This window comes from Dreissena polymorpha, chromosome 8, assembly GCF_020536995.1.
Source record: "Dreissena polymorpha isolate Duluth1 chromosome 8, UMN_Dpol_1.0, whole genome shotgun sequence".
Classification (NCBI taxonomy): domain Eukaryota; kingdom Metazoa; phylum Mollusca; class Bivalvia; order Myida; family Dreissenidae; genus Dreissena; species Dreissena polymorpha.
The window spans coordinates 78,134,666-78,155,528 of record NC_068362.1 but is presented as its reverse complement, the minus strand read 5'-3'; the positions used below and the strand labels follow the sequence as shown (position 1 = coordinate 78,155,528).

The window sequence follows — 20,863 nt, the reverse complement described above, 5'->3', positions numbered from 1 at the left end:
TGTCACCCCTTACTACTTTATATTCATCAACATGAACATTATGAACTGTATTGCAGTTTCTTTAATCATATGTAGGTTTTAACATGTTCATATTGATGTGGAGCACATAACATGAAGTGCCTTGAACATTTTGGAAATAATATTATTACTGTTACGACTCGCACAACGATCTTGAAACGAAACTAGATTATATTTACACGTTTAAAACGTACTAATACAACTTACTTTTAACGTACTTTATATATATATATATATATACATATATATATATATATATATATATATATATATATATATATATATATATATATATATATATATATATATATATATATATATAACGTTGTTTTCTCTTAAAACAAAACTGAAAAAAAAATTCAATGTGAAAATAACGAGTCGACTTAAACACTTATTTCACAATACTCATCGGTATTTTTTCCTCATATTATTATGGTCTACAATAATTATATTAAGATTATGATTTCATTGCACACACCTGTCAAACAAAATATTTCTGCTGCGCACGTTTCAATAAATAAGTCCATGGTATGCAGATCTCTGGCACAATGATATTGTGTACCCGGGACGCAGTCTTTGCGTTTTGCCTGACAATACTATCGACAGGACCCATATACAGGACATGAGCCGTCCCATTGTTGTTCTTTCTTACAATACCATACACAGTCAGGGCGTTCTTTTAGCTCGTATGTTGTCGATTGATAAACCATATCCTTTAAAGTGGCCTTTTCACAGATTTTGGCATATTTTGAAGTTTGTCATTAAATGCTTTATATTGATAAATGTAAACATTGATTCTTAAAAGCTCCAGTAAAAAATCAAGAATAAAATTTAAAAAGGAAAAAAAAGTAGCCGGTACCAGGGCTCGAACCAGTGACCTCCGGAGTCCTGGACTTAGTCTGAAGTAAAAACGCATAAGCCCTCTCGGCTATTCCGCCGGGTATACACAGTTTAAGTGTTTTATACCTTATAAAACAAATCTTCGTAGTTTCGTAAATGTTAACGACTAAAACAGAACTCTCCAAATTATTCAATCGTTTCGCGTTGCAACGCTTTATAATTTTTAGGTTTTCAAATCGTCAAAAGATACATGTAATGGCTATATTGGACTATGGTAAATGTTTAGTAATACTGTTACCTCACAAATATCATAACTTAAACGAACATTTGCGAATCTGAAACAACGTTTTTTCAATTTTGTCAATTTACCAAACCGTAAAAAGATCCCTTTAAGATATGAATAACCAAATGTACTGGCAAGTATCAATATCTCTTCTTTCTTTTTTTGCAATATTCAAAATTGTATTACGCTTCCTGTACATGTATAATAGTTAAATATTTCTATACAATATGTTTTGCTCCAATACACATAGTAATCATGCTCAGTTACGAAACCTCACCAAGATAAATGCATAGCTTATTATGATAAAATATTTCCAGGTCGAAACGATTGCCCTCATTTTTTCCTGCAAAGACAATTACATTTCCAGATCAAATTGTAAAGATATAGATACACACTTGGTTATTACGTGTCGGGATAAGCTAGGGTAGTTTGTTTTCAGTTAATAGATTTATACGGCACTAGCTTTTATAGATCATTCTCCTTTATTGAGCAAGAAAATTCAAACTCAGCCCAAAGTTAAACTAGAAATGGCGCGGCAGAGGCAGACGCGTATCCCAACGCCGCCAGCTACCATGTGTTTAAGTTTCAAGGTTCTAGTGATTATAGTGAAGGAGGAGATAGTAGTCAGGACGGAAGGACAAAAGGGCAATTTTTGGTGGGTGTGGCCTATGTGGGCGGGGCCCTGGGGTGGGTAACGAGGCTTGGATTTAAATTATGCGGATCTTGACCACCAAACTGGCTCAGATTTAAATTAGGCTGAAATAGCTTATGATATTGACCACCAAACTGGCTTGTATTTTAATAAGGCTAAATCGCTTGGGGTGTTGACCACAAAACTGTCTTAGATTTTAATTATGCTGAAAAAGCTCGGTACCTTGACCACCATACTGGCTTGTATTTTAATGATGATGAAATAGCTTAGGATCTTGATCACCAAACTGGCATGTATATTGAAAATGCTGAAATAGCCCGGGGTCTTGACCGCAAAAATGTCTTGGGTTTTAATAATACTCAAATAGCTTGGGATCTTGACCACCAAACTGGCACGGATTTACATTATGCTGAAATAGCTTAGGGTCTTGACCACCAAACTGGCTTAGTGTTTAATTATACTGAAAAGCTCGGTGCCTTGAGCACCGAACTGGCTTGGATTTAAGTTATGCTGAAATATCTCGGGGTCTTGACCACCAAACTAGTTTGGATTTTAATTATGCCGGAACAGCTCGGTTTTGACATCCAAAATGGCTTGGGTTTAAATAATACTAAAATAGCTTGGGATCTTGACCACCAAACTGGCTTGAATTTTAAATATGCTGAAATAGCTTGGGGTATTGACTGCCAATCTGGCTTGATTTATATTATGCTGAAATAGCTCGGGGTTTTGACCGCCCATCTGGCTTTGATTTTTATATGTGCCGAAATAGCTCGGGATCTTGACCACTGAACTGGCTTGGATTTTAATTATGCTGAAATAGCTCGGGGTCTTGACCGCCAATCTGGCTTGGATTTAATTACGCTAAAATAGCTCAGGATCTTGACCACCAAACTGGTTTGTATTTTAATAAGCCTGAAATAGCTTGGGGTCTTGACCACAAAAAGACCGCCGATCTGGCTTAGATTTTAATTATGCCAACATAGCTCGGGGTCTTGACATCCAAAATGGCTTGCGTTTCAATAATGCTGAAATAGATTGGGATCTTGACCACCAAACTGGCTTGGATTTTAATTCTGAATTAGCTCGGGGTCTTGACCGCCAATCTGGCTTGGATTTTAATTATGCTGAAATAGCACGGGATCTTGACCTTGAGATGTTCAGTATTAATTTGAAGTCAATTGGTGAATAAATGAAGAAGTCATGTTGAAACAAAATTTTGGGTGGGCGTGGACTATGTGGGCGGGGCGCCCCAGGGCTGGTAATGGGGCCATGCATAGTTGAGATTGACCATATTGTCATAACAGATGTTCAGTATCATTTTGAAGTAAATCGGTGTAGAAATGAAGAAGTTAATGTAAAATCACTTAAAAATGAGTGAAAATCTCTGACGCGTCTCCACCCCAACCCCCATAACTTTTGACCCAAGGGGCGCCCCAGGGTTTGTAATGAGGCCATGCATAGTTGAGATTGACCGTATTGTCATAAGTGTGCTGTTGTAGTTTATTTACAGGTCGTTCCCGCGTCTTCACGACTACATTTGGTATCGACCTGCCCCTGTGATGCTTCAGGGGAGACAAATTCCAGATAAATTCTTGTCTGGACGCCTCCGCCAAGGGAGTGCAAACACCGCTCTGCCTTTATGGCCCCTCTCGCTGTCACCGACTGTCGTCTTCATCCCCGAGACGGTTTCCCCAGCGCGTTGAGCGCACTAGGTACCGCCGCCCCGGGGTCCCTCTTTAAAGCCACACCCTCGATGTTCATGGGTTCCCTCCCATAACGAAGGAACCCCGAGTCCGTCCCGTATTTCCTTCCACTGGTGGTCTTGCTGTCCCGCCGTACCCGTCCCTCTACAGACGGGACCTCTGGGCCGGTACGGGAAAGCGAGCTCTCGACTATAAACAGCGGATTGGTCAGATCCGCTGCATCCTGGAGAAGACAGCTGTCTCAGCAGTGAAGAAGACGTCCGGCTCGAGGGTGAGGGACTCAGCTGGATTTGCTGAGCCATCCGCAGAAGATCAAGCCGCGAGATATCAATCTTCTGCAGGCGGCTCCTGGCCTCGGTCGCGACAGGCGCTCCAGCTGCTGACCGAGCTGTCATTAAAGTGTCATAAGAGCTGTTCAGTATCAATTTGAAGTAAATCGGTGTAGAAAAAAAGAAGTTCATGTAAAAGAACATTAAACAATGAGTGAACATCTCTGACCCAGCCCCACCCCAACCCCCATAACTTTTGACCCAGGGGTCAGATCAAAATTCTAAATAGTGCAGGGTCGCACATATGCTCATAGCCACCATGTGTGTAAGTTTCAAGGTTCTAGTGCTTATAGAGTAGGAGGAGATAGTGGCCAGGACGTACGGACAGACGGACATAACCACAATATCCCCACGCTTTTCAAAACGCGTGGGGATAATTAATATACAAACATTAAATACAATATAACAGCTTTTGCTTACTCAACTGCTTGAGATGATCCTATGTCGGATCACTTTCTTTGTAAACAAATCGTTTATATTCACCGCTGCCAGCTATACTTCCGGGCAGTTTTGAATGATAAACATAACTGAGATTGTCACATACAACGACTTAAATTACATAAATAAAAATCCTCATTTAAGAGCGTTGTAGATAGTACAATTTAATCTCATGTTTTAAATTGGTAAAGATCACAAGGTAGAACATCATGAGGTATGAAACAAAAGTTAAACCATTGAAAAAGATTACCATTTTTTAATTAAAGAAGGCATTCAATTCCTCAACACAGTGTTTCATAATATTTTACTTCCTTTAAGGACATTTAAAAATGTGCACATGTATAAATTGTTAACTTTCGATTCCCATGTACTGTACACTTGTATGATTTTATCAGAAATCAAATAACCCTTGCTAATATTTACCAGACAGTGTAAATTCCTTTATCTAGCCTTCACTGAGGTACTGTAATTAATATCCAATTTTACGTTTTGTTTCAGCTCTCAAGTTATTTATTAAACCTAATGATAGAAAAACAGAATGCACCTGTAAAGACGTATATCGAAGTTTATCAACCAAAGGTTGAGTCACAGAGATATAAGCAGTAGAAAACAAGTGTCTTTATACGCGTACTGAGCACGACTTATCGTCTTATTTAAAGTCCCCGTTCGCGGAGATATTTATGGGCATAATCGTAAGAAAACGTGTTTTTATTATGGATATAACTGAAAATCCGGTTGATATCGGTTAAAAACAAACAATATAGCGATATTTTGGGGTCGAGTACGGTAAAGTACGAAAACGACCTAATTAATATTCATGATTCGACACGTTAATTGAACTAAAACAAACAAAATTGCGGATACGGGTGAATTTAGCGGAGAGAAGGTAAGAACAAATGCAAATACATCTGAAACAGACGGAAACTGAGTTGCAACGCTACGTTTGTGCTCAATCTATGTATTTATCTTCCATATGCTAATAATGTTTAGCGAAAGCTAAATATAGATATAATTTGCATAACTCTCGACGCTGCCATGATTTTCGCCTATGGCATGTATCTATAATCATTTATATATTATTTTATCGATTCAAACCCGATTTTGACCATGTTTTCGATATCAACTTCGATAAAAAAATATTTCAATGAATTAATGTAAAGTTTGTTTCTCGCTATACGATTTATATGCAAAACAACGATCTATTCCGCGAACGGGGACTTTAAATTCAACTGCAGTTCTGGCCCCGTGTTCACAAAACGATTTTGCAATCGAAAATCCATTTTAAATGACATCAAGTTTCATTTTTGTTTTTGATCTACAATGGAAATCCATTTTCAACGACAAGCAAAATCGATTTTCGATTGCAAAAAAATGTTTTGTGAACACGGAGCCAGGTATTGGAGTTGTCTGATGAAGTTATATTTGTTTGTAATTATGACACAATTTAAACATTTTCATTTGGATATAAGTACATCTTAATTGAAAAGTGCAGCCAGTCAGTTCTGTTTACTTTCCAACCAGGCGAATATTTGATGAAATATTAAAAAAGAAAATATAACATAAAATGAAACAGTGGTGTGTAATATTAGTGATATAAATGCGTGGAACTCAACAATAGCTTGTTTTATATTGTTTAATCAAGTTATATTCTGAAAACGATGCTCCAAGGAGCACTTTTTATGTGATCTCATAAATAATTTATTGTGGTTATCCAAATTAAAATTTCTACATATGTATTATCTTTTATTATCTTCCTAGCAATGATCGAAAACATTTGCGGTCCATGGTTAGTTTGTAACGTTTTTACGACAATTAATGTTAGAGCTATAAGAAACTTAAATAATATGGATATACGCGCAGAAAGACTCATTAAAAAAATATCCAAAATCTGCTAAGCAGACTTTGAAAGACAGGCTTTATGAAAATGAAGAAGATATTTCAAGAAAGTTTGTGATGTTTTTGCAGGACCTTTGTTGTATGTAATTAATTATATAGGTAAAATCATTGATTAATAATTGGGAGTATATATGCTTTTCTTTGACTGAAACTTATTAAAGTTCTTATGAACCAACCCGAATATTATTAGCAATCAAACAACAACTTAAAAGGAAATATAGTGTTATCTTTTCAAAGACATCGCTGTCCGTGAGGGAAATGAGACCCTGCTGATTATGGAAGATGTTGATGCGTATTCCCAACGTTGCAGATTTGTTTAAAACCGACAGTGTAAGTCATGAACTGTTTCGTATAGAATAATATGTCTCATATACTCACTATTAGGTACTACTATATAACACCGCGTTCTGCGTCAATCATGCAGAAAAGTTGCAAGTGGAGCTAGGTTTCTGTTAGTATGCTTTTGTGTGTGTGTGTTTTTCACAAGACGCATACATTTTGAAAGCAGTGTGACATGTTCTGCCGTTTTAAGCATTTAGTGCACACATTATGTTATTTTCATATTTACCATTGTACATTTCTGTCAAGTTATATAATGCCTACTATCTTTGGATTATCGAATAGCAAATAACAATAACATTAGTCGTAGCAAATCTTAAAAAAAACTACATGAAGGTAAATTGTAAGTTGTAAATTATCAATAGGGCGATTTCAATGTTTTGGTAGTACTTTTTAACCTCCACTGTATCGTGCAAATACAAGTAAATAATCTGATAAAATATATGAGGTATACGTGTTTTTTGATAAGATCGTCTTAAACAATTATCTTCGGCGTCCGAAGAAATTATAGAGAGGGTATTCTGCCACAGAAGTCGTAGACGATTTTGAGAATAAGGCCAGAATATTTGTTCATAAAGAAGTATATCCGGAAAGTTATGAGTCAGGATTTGGATTTGATACATTGACTGTTTTGGAGTTTATTATACCTTTTTCTATTGTTTTTCTCTCCTTTGATGATAGTGACTTTTCTCATATAGAATTCTCATCAGTCATCACTCTTCACCTGAAGACATTCATTATGTTTAACACACAATAACAAAATGACGGGAGCTGTGTACTAGTTATGTCCTCGAAAATGTTTTTTATCTACTTCAGATGCCTATAGCGGAGAATTCCTTTCCGTGGAATTCCATGAAGGTACCTACGTAATGATGCAGTTTGTAGAAAACATTTGAAATGTTTTAATTTTAGTACTTGACGAAATGAATATGTCATCATGACGTATTGAATTCCTTAAAATACTGGATTATGTGGCTTATAAAATCAGTTTCCAGTAACATTTAGAACCATCGACATCGATTTGTTTGTGTTGCATACAATCCTGAATCAATCTTCGCAGCAGTAGGTGCGGCATTATTTTGTTATTGCAGCTAACAATTCAACTAGATTCTTGTCGGTGTTGATCCGATCCCTGTGAACGCTTATCCTACATGATCCCGAGAGCGTGTCGTCAGATATGGTGGATCCTTGCCATGTATAGTCGCTTGAGGCATGGACTTGTTATTGCAACTAATAATTCAACTGGATTCTTTTCGGTGTTCGATCCGATCTTTGTTAATGCTCATCATGCATAATCCTGAGAGCCTGCTGTCGGACATTGTGGATCTTAGCCATGTGTTGACACGTCTCAGCTCAACTTCTTTTTACATTTTAACAAGTTTATGTTATATCGGTCATTCTTCTTTTGACCAACATAAACACATAAGTGCTCAAGTATTGCATAAACACAAACAATCGCAATTTCTTCAAATAAAGTTTGACATAAATGTTACTATTAAAAGATTTTACAAAATAAGCGTCAAATCTGGACGGGGTATTCCCACATGTGTATGTCACCTGCCGCTATGTGCGCGGACAATTCTTTAGTTAAAAGTTTTCTTGCAACATTTCCTGTTAATCGGGAGATGGTGAATGTTTTCTTAATAAAACAACAGTGTTTACACTAACGCAGTTGTTTGCTTCACTTTGCAATTTATGTGAAAATTTTAAGAAAAGGACCAATACAGTGTATGTAATAGTGAAACATTTGGATTATTTTAGTTGAATTAAGATGTTGAAATGCAACTTGATGTTTCCTTATTTTGGTTTGTGTTTGTATTTATTTTCAAGCGCAGTAATGTTTGTGAAACAATATACAAGGAGCGCATGCGTGTGACGACATCACGAGAGCCTCGTTCCTAATGATCGATAGCGGAAAACGCTCGATATGAGGGAACCATGCAATAATTGACTGAATATGTAAATTACTAAACAACCTAAGTGTTACAACTGAATGATAAACCTAATATACAAATAACACACACGTTTATGCGTAATGGATAAATCCAGTTTAATTCGCGGATATTGACATCCGACTACTGAAGTAAAATAAATGTAAACAAAAGGGAATCAATTCTCGATTATAAAATAAATCGTTTAAAATGGAAATTGATTTAAGTGTTGATGTGCATATTTTGAGAAAAACTTGGGCCAAGATGACAAGCAATACTGCCAAATGTGAGTTTGAAAGTAATCGTCTGTTAGTTTTCTGAGTCAAATACAATAATGGAAAAGCATCACACAGAAGTAGGGTTCTTCATCAAGTGAAGATAATCCGATACTTAATCATGAATAAAAAAGAAAATATGGCAATGAAGTAAACATCCGTCACATATATCTACATTTAAAGAAGATTTTTTCAGATTTATGATACTAAATGTGCATACAAGATTACTCCGAACATTCACCTTTTATGTTTTATGGCAGTTCGTTTTCACCACTGCACAAATCTATAAACGGTTGATAACAAAGGTCTTATTTGAAGATGTACACATTCTACATCGAAATCTGCTTAAATCACGGACTTTTGACCCTTAAGCCATTACAAATATGTTCAGCCTCCGCGCAGAGATTTGACTGGCACCAGCGTAGCTAGAACATATCTCTGCCTTCGAAACCAATCACGTGATGGTAGCATACAATAATTTTACCGTTATTATGTTTAGTCTTTTTAATTTAGGTATTTATGTTTTATTATGAACCAAAACTTATGCGCTAGTTTCAAAATATAAAAGAAAATGATACTACTTTTAAAAATATAATACATTAACAAAACATAAATCGAACCAAATCTGGTAGGATTTTCTTGTGATGGCAGAGATTGTATGTGAGAGCATAGAACGACAATTCTGCATGGAGATTTAAATTAAAAAAATTATTCAAGTCGTTTTGTTTGACACGCGCTTCGAGCTTTTGTCCATTTGAATTGATGTCTAATATTCACTGCAAGTGTTGAATCTTAAGTTAAGTGCATGGATAGTAGCTCAGCTTTCTATGGAGTTTTATATACATCTGATTACCGGTAAGCATCAATAGTTAATTGCTTATCAACATTACAAGTGCCCATAAACAGGTCGTGAAGATCTTTTTTTGTATTGCTTTCCGGTGGTTTATAGAGAAATATCAGTGAATTAAAACTGATTATTCACTGTTTCAAACAGTGAAAAATAACAGTGAAAATTATCGATAATTTTCACAGTTTAACTATAAAATGACGTCATTTATTTCGAACAAATGACGTCATAATTCCAGCGAAATGATCCAGTTTAACTCTTGTATGTAAATACAAAGTGAAACAAGAGCTTGTCACAGTAGTGCCGAATCCCCGCCGAAATGTGTTTTCTTGTATGAGAGCATTTGTTTAAGAGAGTAGAATAATATTTGTAAAACATGGTACCTGTGTCATATATTTATACTTGATGGATCAATTAGTTATATAGTGTTGGAGTTCTGCTCTAGAGAATAAAATATATGGACATGAAAAAAGGGAGGTAATTAAAAAACTATGGCCGATAGAGTTATGGTTCATGTTCACTGCACTTCTCCTAGTTGGCATATGTTTATATTTCTAGTTTCAAGTAAATCCCTTCAGTAGATTTAGAGTTATGCTCCGGACAAAAATTTACTTTGACATTCAATGAAGGGAGATAATTCAAAAACTAAGGTTGATATAGTGATTGTTCTTAGTCACTGCACTTCTCCTTCTGCCAACTGTTTATATTTCAAGTTTCCAGTAAATCTCTTCAGTAGATTTAGAGTTCTGCTCCGGGCAAAAAATTACTATGAAATTATATTTAGGGAGATTTTTCAAAAACTAAGGTACATAGAGTTTTGGTTCTTAGTCACTGCACTTCACCTACTTGCCATCTGTTTATATTTAAAGATTCAAGTAAAACCCCTATGTAGATTTATAGTTATGCTCCGGAAAATAATTACTTTGAAATTAAATAAAGAGATATAATTCAAAAACTCAGGTAGATAGAGTTATGGTTGTTAGTCACTGCACTTCTCCTACTTGCCATCTGTTTACATTTCAAGTTGCAAGTAAATCTCTTCAGTAGATTTAGAGGTATGCTCCGGACAATTTTTTTTTTAAATTATATAAAAGGGGAGGTAATTTTAAAAACAAAGGTAGATATAGTTATGTTTCTTGGTCACTGCACTTCTCCTAGTTGCCATCTGTTTATAGTTCACGTTTCAAGTAAATCTCTTCAGTAGTTTTAGAGTTATGCTCCGGACAATGTTTCGGACGGACGGACAGACGGACGCACTGACGGACGCACAGGCGGACGGGCGGAGACTATTACTATATCCCCTCCGAAATTTTTTCGGCGGGGATGAAAAAAGCATAAAATGAAAAGGAAATTAATTGGATTTGATGGAATATTGTTTTTAATTCACACGTGATAATAACAAAGATATTTTTTCACTCGTGGCTGCGCCATTCGGGAAAATATTATTTTATATAATCACTCGTAAATTAAAATCGATATTCCATCGAAACCAACAAATATCCTCTATACATTTCAAAACTTTGTTTAAGAAGGATGAATATCTGACATTCCGAATACATCATAATAGCTGTAAAATTACTTTTTCCTTCAAAAATATTGCTATCCGAAAAGAAATATGCACACACATCTTAATTATGCTAGTCTGTATGCTCTCGAGATTGCACTTTATACTCAAAGATACCTACAACGGAACCTATGTATCAATCAAAGCGTATAAGGCACTGAAGTTGTTCCTATTGCATTATCTTAGATGCAAACCATTTTTCAAAATTAGGTTATAGCTTTGTATATCGTAAATGTCAAATAAACACATCTCATTCAAATTTATAAAGAGCGTGTCTTCACGCACAGGTCGATATGTGTGTTTGCTGTTTATCATCATATTTATCTTAAAGAGATAGCTAAGACAAACTAACAACCACATGCCCCTTTTAGACGTAAAAAGCATAGAAATTATGATGACAACGGTAGAATGAGAACCAGTTAATACTAGTATTAAAAAAAAAACATTTGCAATTACCATCATTATATGAACATTGTTGGATATCGAATACCTATCACGTTATGAATATTATTTCATGATAGAAATTCCCTTTACAAAACTTTTTTTGACACCATATACACATTAAATATATGCTATAAGATAATTGATAAAAAATAAATCTGCGAGTAGTACTTTTTACTCACGAATTATAAAGTCATAAAAACAGCGCTATTGATCCGTACTTTGTTGTTGATGCATTACTTGTTATTCTAGCAGTTCACACGGTGTCAATAAAATAATAAGTGTTTAACGATATAGTTACAGAAGTTCAATTATCATTAAGAGTTAATTCATCATGAGTTCATAGCGACTCACTAACTGAAAAGCCATCGTGGTTTGCACAATACGAAATTTAGTGAACAATACGTATTGCAAGCAAGACAACATAATTTATAAGTAAATTTTTTTTATTCGCTCTAAGTTTGTCGTTTATGTCGTGTTTGATAATTGGTCGAATATAAGAAAAGTATAAATTGACGACAAGCTTCCTGTGACATGAATGAAGCAGCTAGTTACTTTTTTCATTTTATGCACGCTAACTTTACGTGTATTTGTGTTCCTATAAGAGACAATGTTACCTTTGAGACTTTGTTATAAAATCAAAGTACTGACAATACTGGTGTGACGATGCTTTTGAAGAGGATGGATATAAAAGCATCAGTTTAAGTTTATCTACATCACCACAATTGTGTATGTGGGTACGACAATTTTGGGAACGTAAAAAAATGGGTTCGAAAATTTTGGGTACAAAAATTATGCCAAAAAAATGGGAACGAAAATAATTTGGTTACGAAAAAAAAAATCGGTACGAAAACAAAAATAGGGTACGAAAAAAATTGGGTACGAAAACAATTTGGTTACGAAAACGAAATTGGGTACGAAAAAATTGGGTACGAAACATTTTGGGTACGAGAAAAAATTTGGGGGTACGGGGAAGTAGTACCATTCAGCGAAACTGGGAGGCGGATTACATTCTCGTAGAAATTAACCAGGAATATCTTTAAAAACATATTCGACGTGTATTTTCTGTACCACTTATCTTAAAAAACGTTCTGTTACAGTACAACGTTTGTGGGTTATAACATTAAGTTACGTAGCAGTATATTCAAAACTTGACATGCGCTTTAATTACACCATGCTCTTTAATTTAATTGCACGTGTATATCATACCAAACTTTATATTTCGTTGTTTCCTTTCCTAAGTTAATGATGTTATATGTATGGAAGCGATTTCACATGCCCATGTGCATGAACATATAATTTTTCTCTTTTGATTATTGTTTTTTCTCTAATTGAATAAGCTTAGGCATTTTTGTTCGTTACGTACGGCAATAATTTCATGATGATTCCCAAAAGTAGGTATGAGCACATAGTGGAATACGACTTGAATACGTGAGTTCGCCCATTAACACATCGTAAGATTAACTAAATCTCCTCGATATGACCTAATATGTGTTTAAAACAGAAAAAATATCCAACAAACGAATCAAACATAGTGTGTGCGCTGATGTGGCTCTGTAATTTCTGTTTGAAAAGTTTATTAAATATGCAAAATGAGAGAGCACGCTTAAAGTGATATTATGGACATCTAACAGTTTATAGGTGTCTATCGCAACCGTTGTTTATTTTTGGTGTTTTCACTTCATTTACGCTTATATTTGTTAATGCAGCATCAACATACTAAAACAATATCCCGGAAAGAGAAAAATAATGCATTTGAATATCAACCGTTTTTTCGTTTGACAACTGATCACGCATGTACAATGTGAACCTAAATTTTGTTTTAGTGCAGATTCGTTTTTATGACACAAAGACACCATTTTGTTTTACGGATAATTTCGGCCAACAGGACTGGGTGGGTCACGTAAAATATATAATATACAATATATTTTTATAAACAACTGGTAGCAAGATGAGTTGCAGATAATTGGTCAGAAACCACATTTTAACTTACTCTTTTGACCTGTTAATTCTTTTCAGCTTAATTCAACAATGAAAAATGCCGATAATATCACTTTAAGAGCGAGTTTCATAGATATCGCACGGCTATTATGCTGTTTATATACCATACTCGCTTTAACGTATAAAAATGGCAGGTTCGAAATAATTCGTTTTCTTTACACTCATGATCGCGTTTAACGTTATTTATACACGTTTTCATTCGCAATTTATTTACAGAATCACGACAAATGTAAAATACAAAACAGAAAATGCACAGTTGTTTCATTGATCTATAAACATATAATGGATTGAATATAACTGATTTAAAATGAACGTTTTCAAACTATTATTAAATCTTTCCCCAGAATATGCTGTCCTATTAATAGCTGAGCTTCCTTTACCTTTATCTATGAAAATCAGCGAGGTATGCCGATTAGAATTAAACAAACTTCTCTTTAAAAAAAATGCATCAACGTGTTTTTTTAGTATTTGTTCCGATAATATAGAGGCCATTTTACAGAAAAATTGACATAAATGCGAATATACAATTAATTTAAAAAAATAGCTGACAACAACTGATTTAGCGTTAAATTTCCCGGGTACGGTAGAAAAATCTCAATCGGACTGGCTCGGTCTTTTACATAGGTCGCCATTGTGAAAGAAAACTATAGGATCGTTTAAACTTTTAGGTTTTAGGTTGACGACAATATGTGGATGTATTTTTAATTAAATTTTAAACACGGGAAACATAAAAAATGCGAAAAGTGTAACAAAAAAGGAACCCATCACAGTTTGAATCATACAACAAAAGTCATTTAAAATGTCTTTTAATCATGACATACCTTATAATTATTTCAGAAAATACATTTCAAATAAACGATTCATTTGAGTATGGCAATAACACACCACCATGTGTCAGCTTACAATAATATATAGTCTATTGTAGCTCAGCAACAGTCCATAATATCATTAATAATTGAAATAACATCACTGAAATCCAACAAAACAAAAAAACAAAATCGGCAAATCAATAGTGAATCCGCCTTTTTTTCTACGACGCACAGTGATCAAAATACATATTTAAGGTTAAAGTCTTTGTGTACTAGAATATAGCGAACTAGTTAACGAAATGTAAACGCGGCGGGGCTTGTTGGATTGGCTTTATCCTACAATACGCTTTCAGTAAAAATGTTCGTTATTTGCAAACCAATTTAAATCAATGAATTGTTGGAAATAATTCTCGAAGCTCATTAAAGCAACATACTTTTTACCTTGCGTAGTAATCGATCGATGGAATAGATTTCTTATGTTTCCGCAACTCGTAAAAGTCATTCACAATTTCTTAAAATAGTGGTATTAAAAGAAAAGAAAAATGGTATGCTTCTCGAATGGACTTTGCTCATCAATTTAACTGATACACATTACAGTAGTGAATGGAAGATTTAAATTAAATTTAAGTCCTATAACCTTTCATTCAAATTTTAATAAAACATGGCTGATCTTCACAGGTATTGTTATTATTTATCTTAAAAACATTGTTCAAAAGTAACAATAAAAGTCAAATTACTAAATGGCAAACATAAATCAATTTTCTACTTTCTATATCTGTATCAATTATTTCCCTGACGTTATTAATTAATACAATATGGTTGATAAAATACATGTAAACATGTTATATATTAAAAGACCATTATAGGCATCCATTTAAGGAAACCCCAAACACAATAAACTAAGTACATATGTTCAAACGTATTAACATTGTGTTGGCTGTTCTGCTCTTCCCTGATACCAAAAGAAACGTCCAATAAAGTATAGTTATATACGCAAAAGATGCAGGTAGCTTTAATTTGTGTATATCGTACCATTTATTAAATATCAGTTTTACTGCGATCCTCGTTTTTAAGCAGAGGTACTATTTTATAATGGTTTGTTTGACCACCGTGAACCTTAAACGTCTTCTTCCGATAAATATGAAGTTCTCGTCCAGGTGGTGAACTGGTTGTCAAGGTTACATTACAACCGGATATTTCCGAAAGTGTTCGTTTGAATAATCCGAAATCAAAGAATTGCTTAATTTTGCAGTTAAGAGCACCACGCAAAAATTCCACGTAAAATGGTCCTGTAAACGAACACATAAAGAGTAAGCATTTTAAAATAATATATATTGGCGGTAAACATGCGACCACGATAAAATAAGGCAGTTTATAAATATTCTCAACATATTCATATAGATACTGTTCTAATATAAAATTACCTTGTCCTGTATTGGCAATTTCACGAACAAGATCAGTAAATGACAAAAGAACACACTTTTCCATCGATGACGACTCAGTTTCTTTATACTCAATGTTATGTGTTTTAAAAAACAGTTTGGCGTCGTTAACTCTCGAGCTGACAGATTTGCGCTTTCCAAACTCACCTGTCAACTTAAACAAACGTATTGTGATAAGAATGGACGTTAGGTATTGCAATTCGCATGACAGAGATAGATTTGAACAAACCTATCTAACAGATGTATTGAATTGTCTATGTGAGCAGTTTGAGGCTAAGTAGTCTTATTATTTGTAAATATATTAATATAACGTGATCTCTCATTCGGTAAAAAAAAACTTGTACATTTTCAATGGGTATACATCACCCCTATAGCTAGAAACATCTTCAACTTTGCTAGTTTATGTAATGTGTTAAAATGTTCTGTATTACTTTGTTCACATATTGCCAAAATTTTTGAAGGGCGTAACGCATCGCAGCCAAACGCATGATGTATTTCATGTCTGCATTCCCGAACAGCATGTAACTCATGAACTCATACATGCACGAGGTTTCATCACCAGGCAGCCCATAGGCAGTAAATCCCTCCACTTTGATTCTGGTTAAAATATAGCAAACATAATTACTTCCTCATGTATTTATGTGCACATAATTATGCCTTTCATTGCAATGTATTTTATTTTAATTATCTTATTGCTATGTCCCAAATTTCGTGAGTCTACTGAGTTAATTAGGTTGAAATGCTGGAACACTACATGTCTACACATAATGCAGCCTCAGGCGCGGATGGACCTCATAAACTTCAAAATAACGCCCCCCCCCCCTTCCCACCACACACACACACACACACACACACACACACAGTGAGAGAGATACGTAAGCACGTACGCAAACACTATAGTGACTAGATAATAACCAGTAGGCAGTAGTCAATGATATAAAGTAATGGCATCTCGATTGTTTTGTACATGGTTGATTATTTAATATATTGGATCATGAGACCACGATGTTTTTGCATTGAATAGTTTCAACGAGTTATTCAATTAAGACCAAGCCCAGGAGTAACTCTGACCTGCAATAAAGTAGAATGATGGACCATGTTGTAATTTGTAAGTACATGAAGGTTGTATTAAGAAAACTGACTGTGTTTTGTTCTGCTTAACTAATTCAAATATTCATTTTGTAAACATATTTAAGGGGTTTGATTGAATGTATCAAACACATATTAATAGCGGACGAGCATTTTTCGAGTAATTGTGTTGTATACACATTCGGATAAATGTTTTCGTTCAAAAGAACATTCTAATTAAAATGAATGATAAGCTGAACATGTATCAATTATGTCAAGGTTTCCAATAAAAATGTAACGGCAAGATTTTGAAGAAACTATAATTCTGTTTTTACAATAGAATCTCAATTCAAGCTCAAATTTGTATTTGATTGATTATGTTAGGTTCTAACAGAACATGGAAATTATTCATCGCCGAAAAAAAGTCAAGTGCTTTCAACGGTCATTTAAAATTAATGTTTTCAGCAATAATATGAATGCGGTATCTTGTTTAAATGAATAAAAACTTTGCATTTAATTTTTCAATATAATCCATATGTATCATTGCCGCTGAACAGAGTGAATAAAAAACCTAATGCATAGTGCAGATCTATTTTACACAATCATAAATTACAATCAAGTTTAAAGCTCAAGTCTCATGGTGGCTGTACTTTCATTCATTTGTATTTGTTTTCAAGACATAATATACGTCGTAACTTGCTAAGAGAATACAAATAAGGACTAAATTTTTCTTGGGTTATATCAACATGAATACATTTCCATTTATATTTACTGACATACGAAGTGTTAATTAGTTATTTTAAAATAATGCGTTACACAAAAATTACTCGTCAAACGCATTTCAGTTATTTAAAAAAAACGACACAAAAGACTTACGTTTGTATGGTCTGCATCAAAGATTTGTCCGTTTTAATTATGCCTTTTTCTTTCAGCTTATCAAATTCAAATATATTACGTGTGTTGATCATATCCAAACATGTGTTTTCCTTAAATACGGTATCATTCTTTAAAATTGCGTAGATACGTTCACACAGTTCCTGCAAAGTAATGTTAACATACAACACGAAGTCAATCGGCATGTTATTACGAACTTCAGAATACGTACATCTTATTTACTGTAATTAACGCAAATGCCTGTTTTAATCATGATTCCGCATATCATTATTTTTTTAATATTTAATATTTAATGATAGACTTAATTAAACAAACACACAAGAAATTTAATTTTATGTAGTAATTGTCCTCAAACCCTGATAAAAACTTCACGAACATGAACGCAACAAATCATAATAAAGTGATTGGAAACAAATGGCACGAAAAATGTATCATCTGTTTTGACGTATCCTTTAAAGGGATCTTTTCACGCTTTGGTAAATTGACAAAATTGAAAAAAGTTGTTTCAGATTCGCAAATTTTCGTTTTAGTTATGATATTTGTGAGGAAACAGTAATACTGAACATTTACCATGGTCTAATATAGCCATTATATGCATCTTTTGACGATTTTAAAACCTTAAAATTATAAAGCGTTGCAACGCGAAACGATTGAATAATTCGGAGAGTTCTGTTTTTGTCGTTAAATTTTGTGAAACTACGAAGATTGCTTATATAAGGTATAAAATACATTCAGTTTGTGTACTCGGCGGAATAGCTCAGTAGGCTAAAGCGTTTTTACTTCAGAACTCTGGCAGGACTCCAGGGGTCACTGGTTCGAAACCTGCTCCGGGCAATGTTCTTTTCCTTTTTTTGATTTTATTCTTGATTTTTTACTGAAGCTTTTACGATCCAATGTTTATATTTATCAATATAAAGCATTTAATGAATAAGTTAAAAAAGGCCAAAATCTGTTAAAAGGCCCCTTTAAAGTAGCCTTACCAACCATTCTATCAATGTATATTCTATTTTGATTTGTTTTAACCTTAAGGAATAAACAGTTTGGAAATGTCATTTATGTTTTCTAAAACAAACATGACAACATTAAATTATACCATTCCAGGGCAATTTAGAACACTCTTAAAGAGGGGAAATATCCAGTACGACATCTTTTTTACACGATCCTTCGACTTCATCCAGTAAACGTGCAGTTCTAAACCACTGGAAGCATCAGTTAAGCTCACGTTCAGGCCGGCTATTTTATATACTTTTTCCCCGTCGTATGTTTTCCCCTCAAAGTGCTGATTGATTTTTCGATTTAAGACACCACTCAAAAATTCTACGTAAAACGGGGCTGCAATGTCAAGATTTCCTCTTATCAAATATTGTTTAGATTGTCATATTCATACGTACAGTACTTGTATTTATTAAATTGTTATTATTACTGAAAACAAATTGTATTAGTTGTATTGTATAACTGTATAATTAATTATAAAGGACATCTTCCCTACCATTGCCTTTCCCGTCGTGAACTGCTTCACGCACTAATCTGTCAAATGCATCAGACACACACTCTCTTTTGTGCATTGGCCATGTCATCTGTTCGTTCATTGTGATGCCATGCGCTTTGAAAAAGACATTCGCTTCGAAGCAGTCATGAAAGGTTTTTGTTAGCTGAAAGATATAAAATGCTAATAATTATCGGTTGTCTTGACTTACAACTCAATTTTAAATAATATCAAATAATGCTATTAATATTAAATAAGTTCAAGAAGGAAAAAATAACTTTCGATTTCGATTTGTATTAACATTTATTTACAAAGCAAGAACATATGACAAAACTGATCAATGGCCGGTACCTCTGTAACATATGTTTCAAAGTGCGTCTTTGCATATCGTGCTGCGGCTAGTCGTAAAATGAAAATTAATGAGTTGTCTCCACACAGCAAGTTGCTTAGCATTTCGTAGACAGAGTAGAATTCACCACTGGGCTTTTTATATGCTTTGAATCCATGGACATCGATTCTGAAATGAATGTTGAAATTGTAAATATGTTGCTCTGAAAAACGTTTTAAATGCTAAAATTTGCGCTTGATATTGTTTTATTTTCGTTTTACTATTCCTGAAATGTTTAACATATTGCAAGAAATTTTTCTAATAATTAACTACAGGGTTCATTTGCACTAAAAATGTATGCGTAATAAATGTGTATGCTTTATTTATTGGCTTAACGGGACTTTAACTTCTCGAAATGTATTTGCGAACGCAGAGAATATCAATATATGTTGATTTTTAAACACGTGTTAACATGTGCTGCTAATATTTAAAGTACGATGAACTCACGTTCTCATAGCACAATCAGGTTTAAGAAATTCAATGTTTTGTAGCTCCTCATACACAACATTCTGTGATTTTTCAAATGTTTCAAAATATGGTCTCCAGCTGTTCGATTCCTGTTCTGCTATTTTTGCTCCGATACAATTTCGGCTGTCCATTTCCTGCAATGATAATAGTAATTAACTATAGAGTAGTATTATTCGTTGGACGACGGAGTAGTAGGAATAATCAGTGAAGCTGAAATAAACTTATAAATATCCAATAGGTATAGAAGAAAGTGGAAACAATCATCATTCATTTCGTTACAATATATATTTTTTGAAATATACTTTTACTCCTACTTCTACTTCTTCTTCTTCTTCTTCTTCTTACTATTGCTACCACATCAACAACAACAACTACTACTATTACAACAACAACAATCAATCATACTACTCCTACTCCTAAAACAAAGCCGCCTCTTTACGGTTCACTTACATATTTCAAAATATCATTAAATTGTAACGCAAAATATTTATTTTTTAATTTTCGCAGGAGCTTAAAGTTTCTTTATTTAATATTGTCCTTATTCAATGCAAAACCATATTGAAATTAAATTAAGGACTAATGGCGGTAAGAAGTAAAAAAAACTTTACGGATAACTGTTTTTTTTCGAAATATGTTCAAGTATTAGTTAATATACACATTATTTATACGTACATAGTATGTATGAAAGAAATAAACGATATTTAAGCATAACATTTAAATATGGATTCAATTATTGATTTCAAATTAC

General features: G+C 34.0%; 1 protein-coding gene across 1 annotated transcript in view; it reads right to left on the bottom strand.

The window, feature by feature from the left end:
* Positions 1-15,407: 15,407 nt before the first annotated feature.
* Positions 15,408-20,863, bottom strand: part of LOC127840656 (uncharacterized) — a 36,390-nt gene continuing 30,934 nt past the window's right edge. The window contains exons 20-27 of the mRNA XM_052369069.1: positions 20,095-20,249; positions 19,611-19,776; positions 19,263-19,425; positions 18,867-19,105; positions 17,756-17,916; positions 16,243-16,408; positions 15,794-15,965; positions 15,408-15,658 (exon numbers count right to left, since the gene is read on the bottom strand). Of these exons, the coding sequence (XP_052225029.1) occupies positions 15,408-15,658; positions 15,794-15,965; positions 16,243-16,408; positions 17,756-17,916; positions 18,867-19,105; positions 19,263-19,425; positions 19,611-19,776; positions 20,095-20,249 (1,473 nt within the window). The remainder of the gene's footprint in view (positions 15,659-15,793; positions 15,966-16,242; positions 16,409-17,755; positions 17,917-18,866; positions 19,106-19,262; positions 19,426-19,610; positions 19,777-20,094; positions 20,250-20,863) is intronic.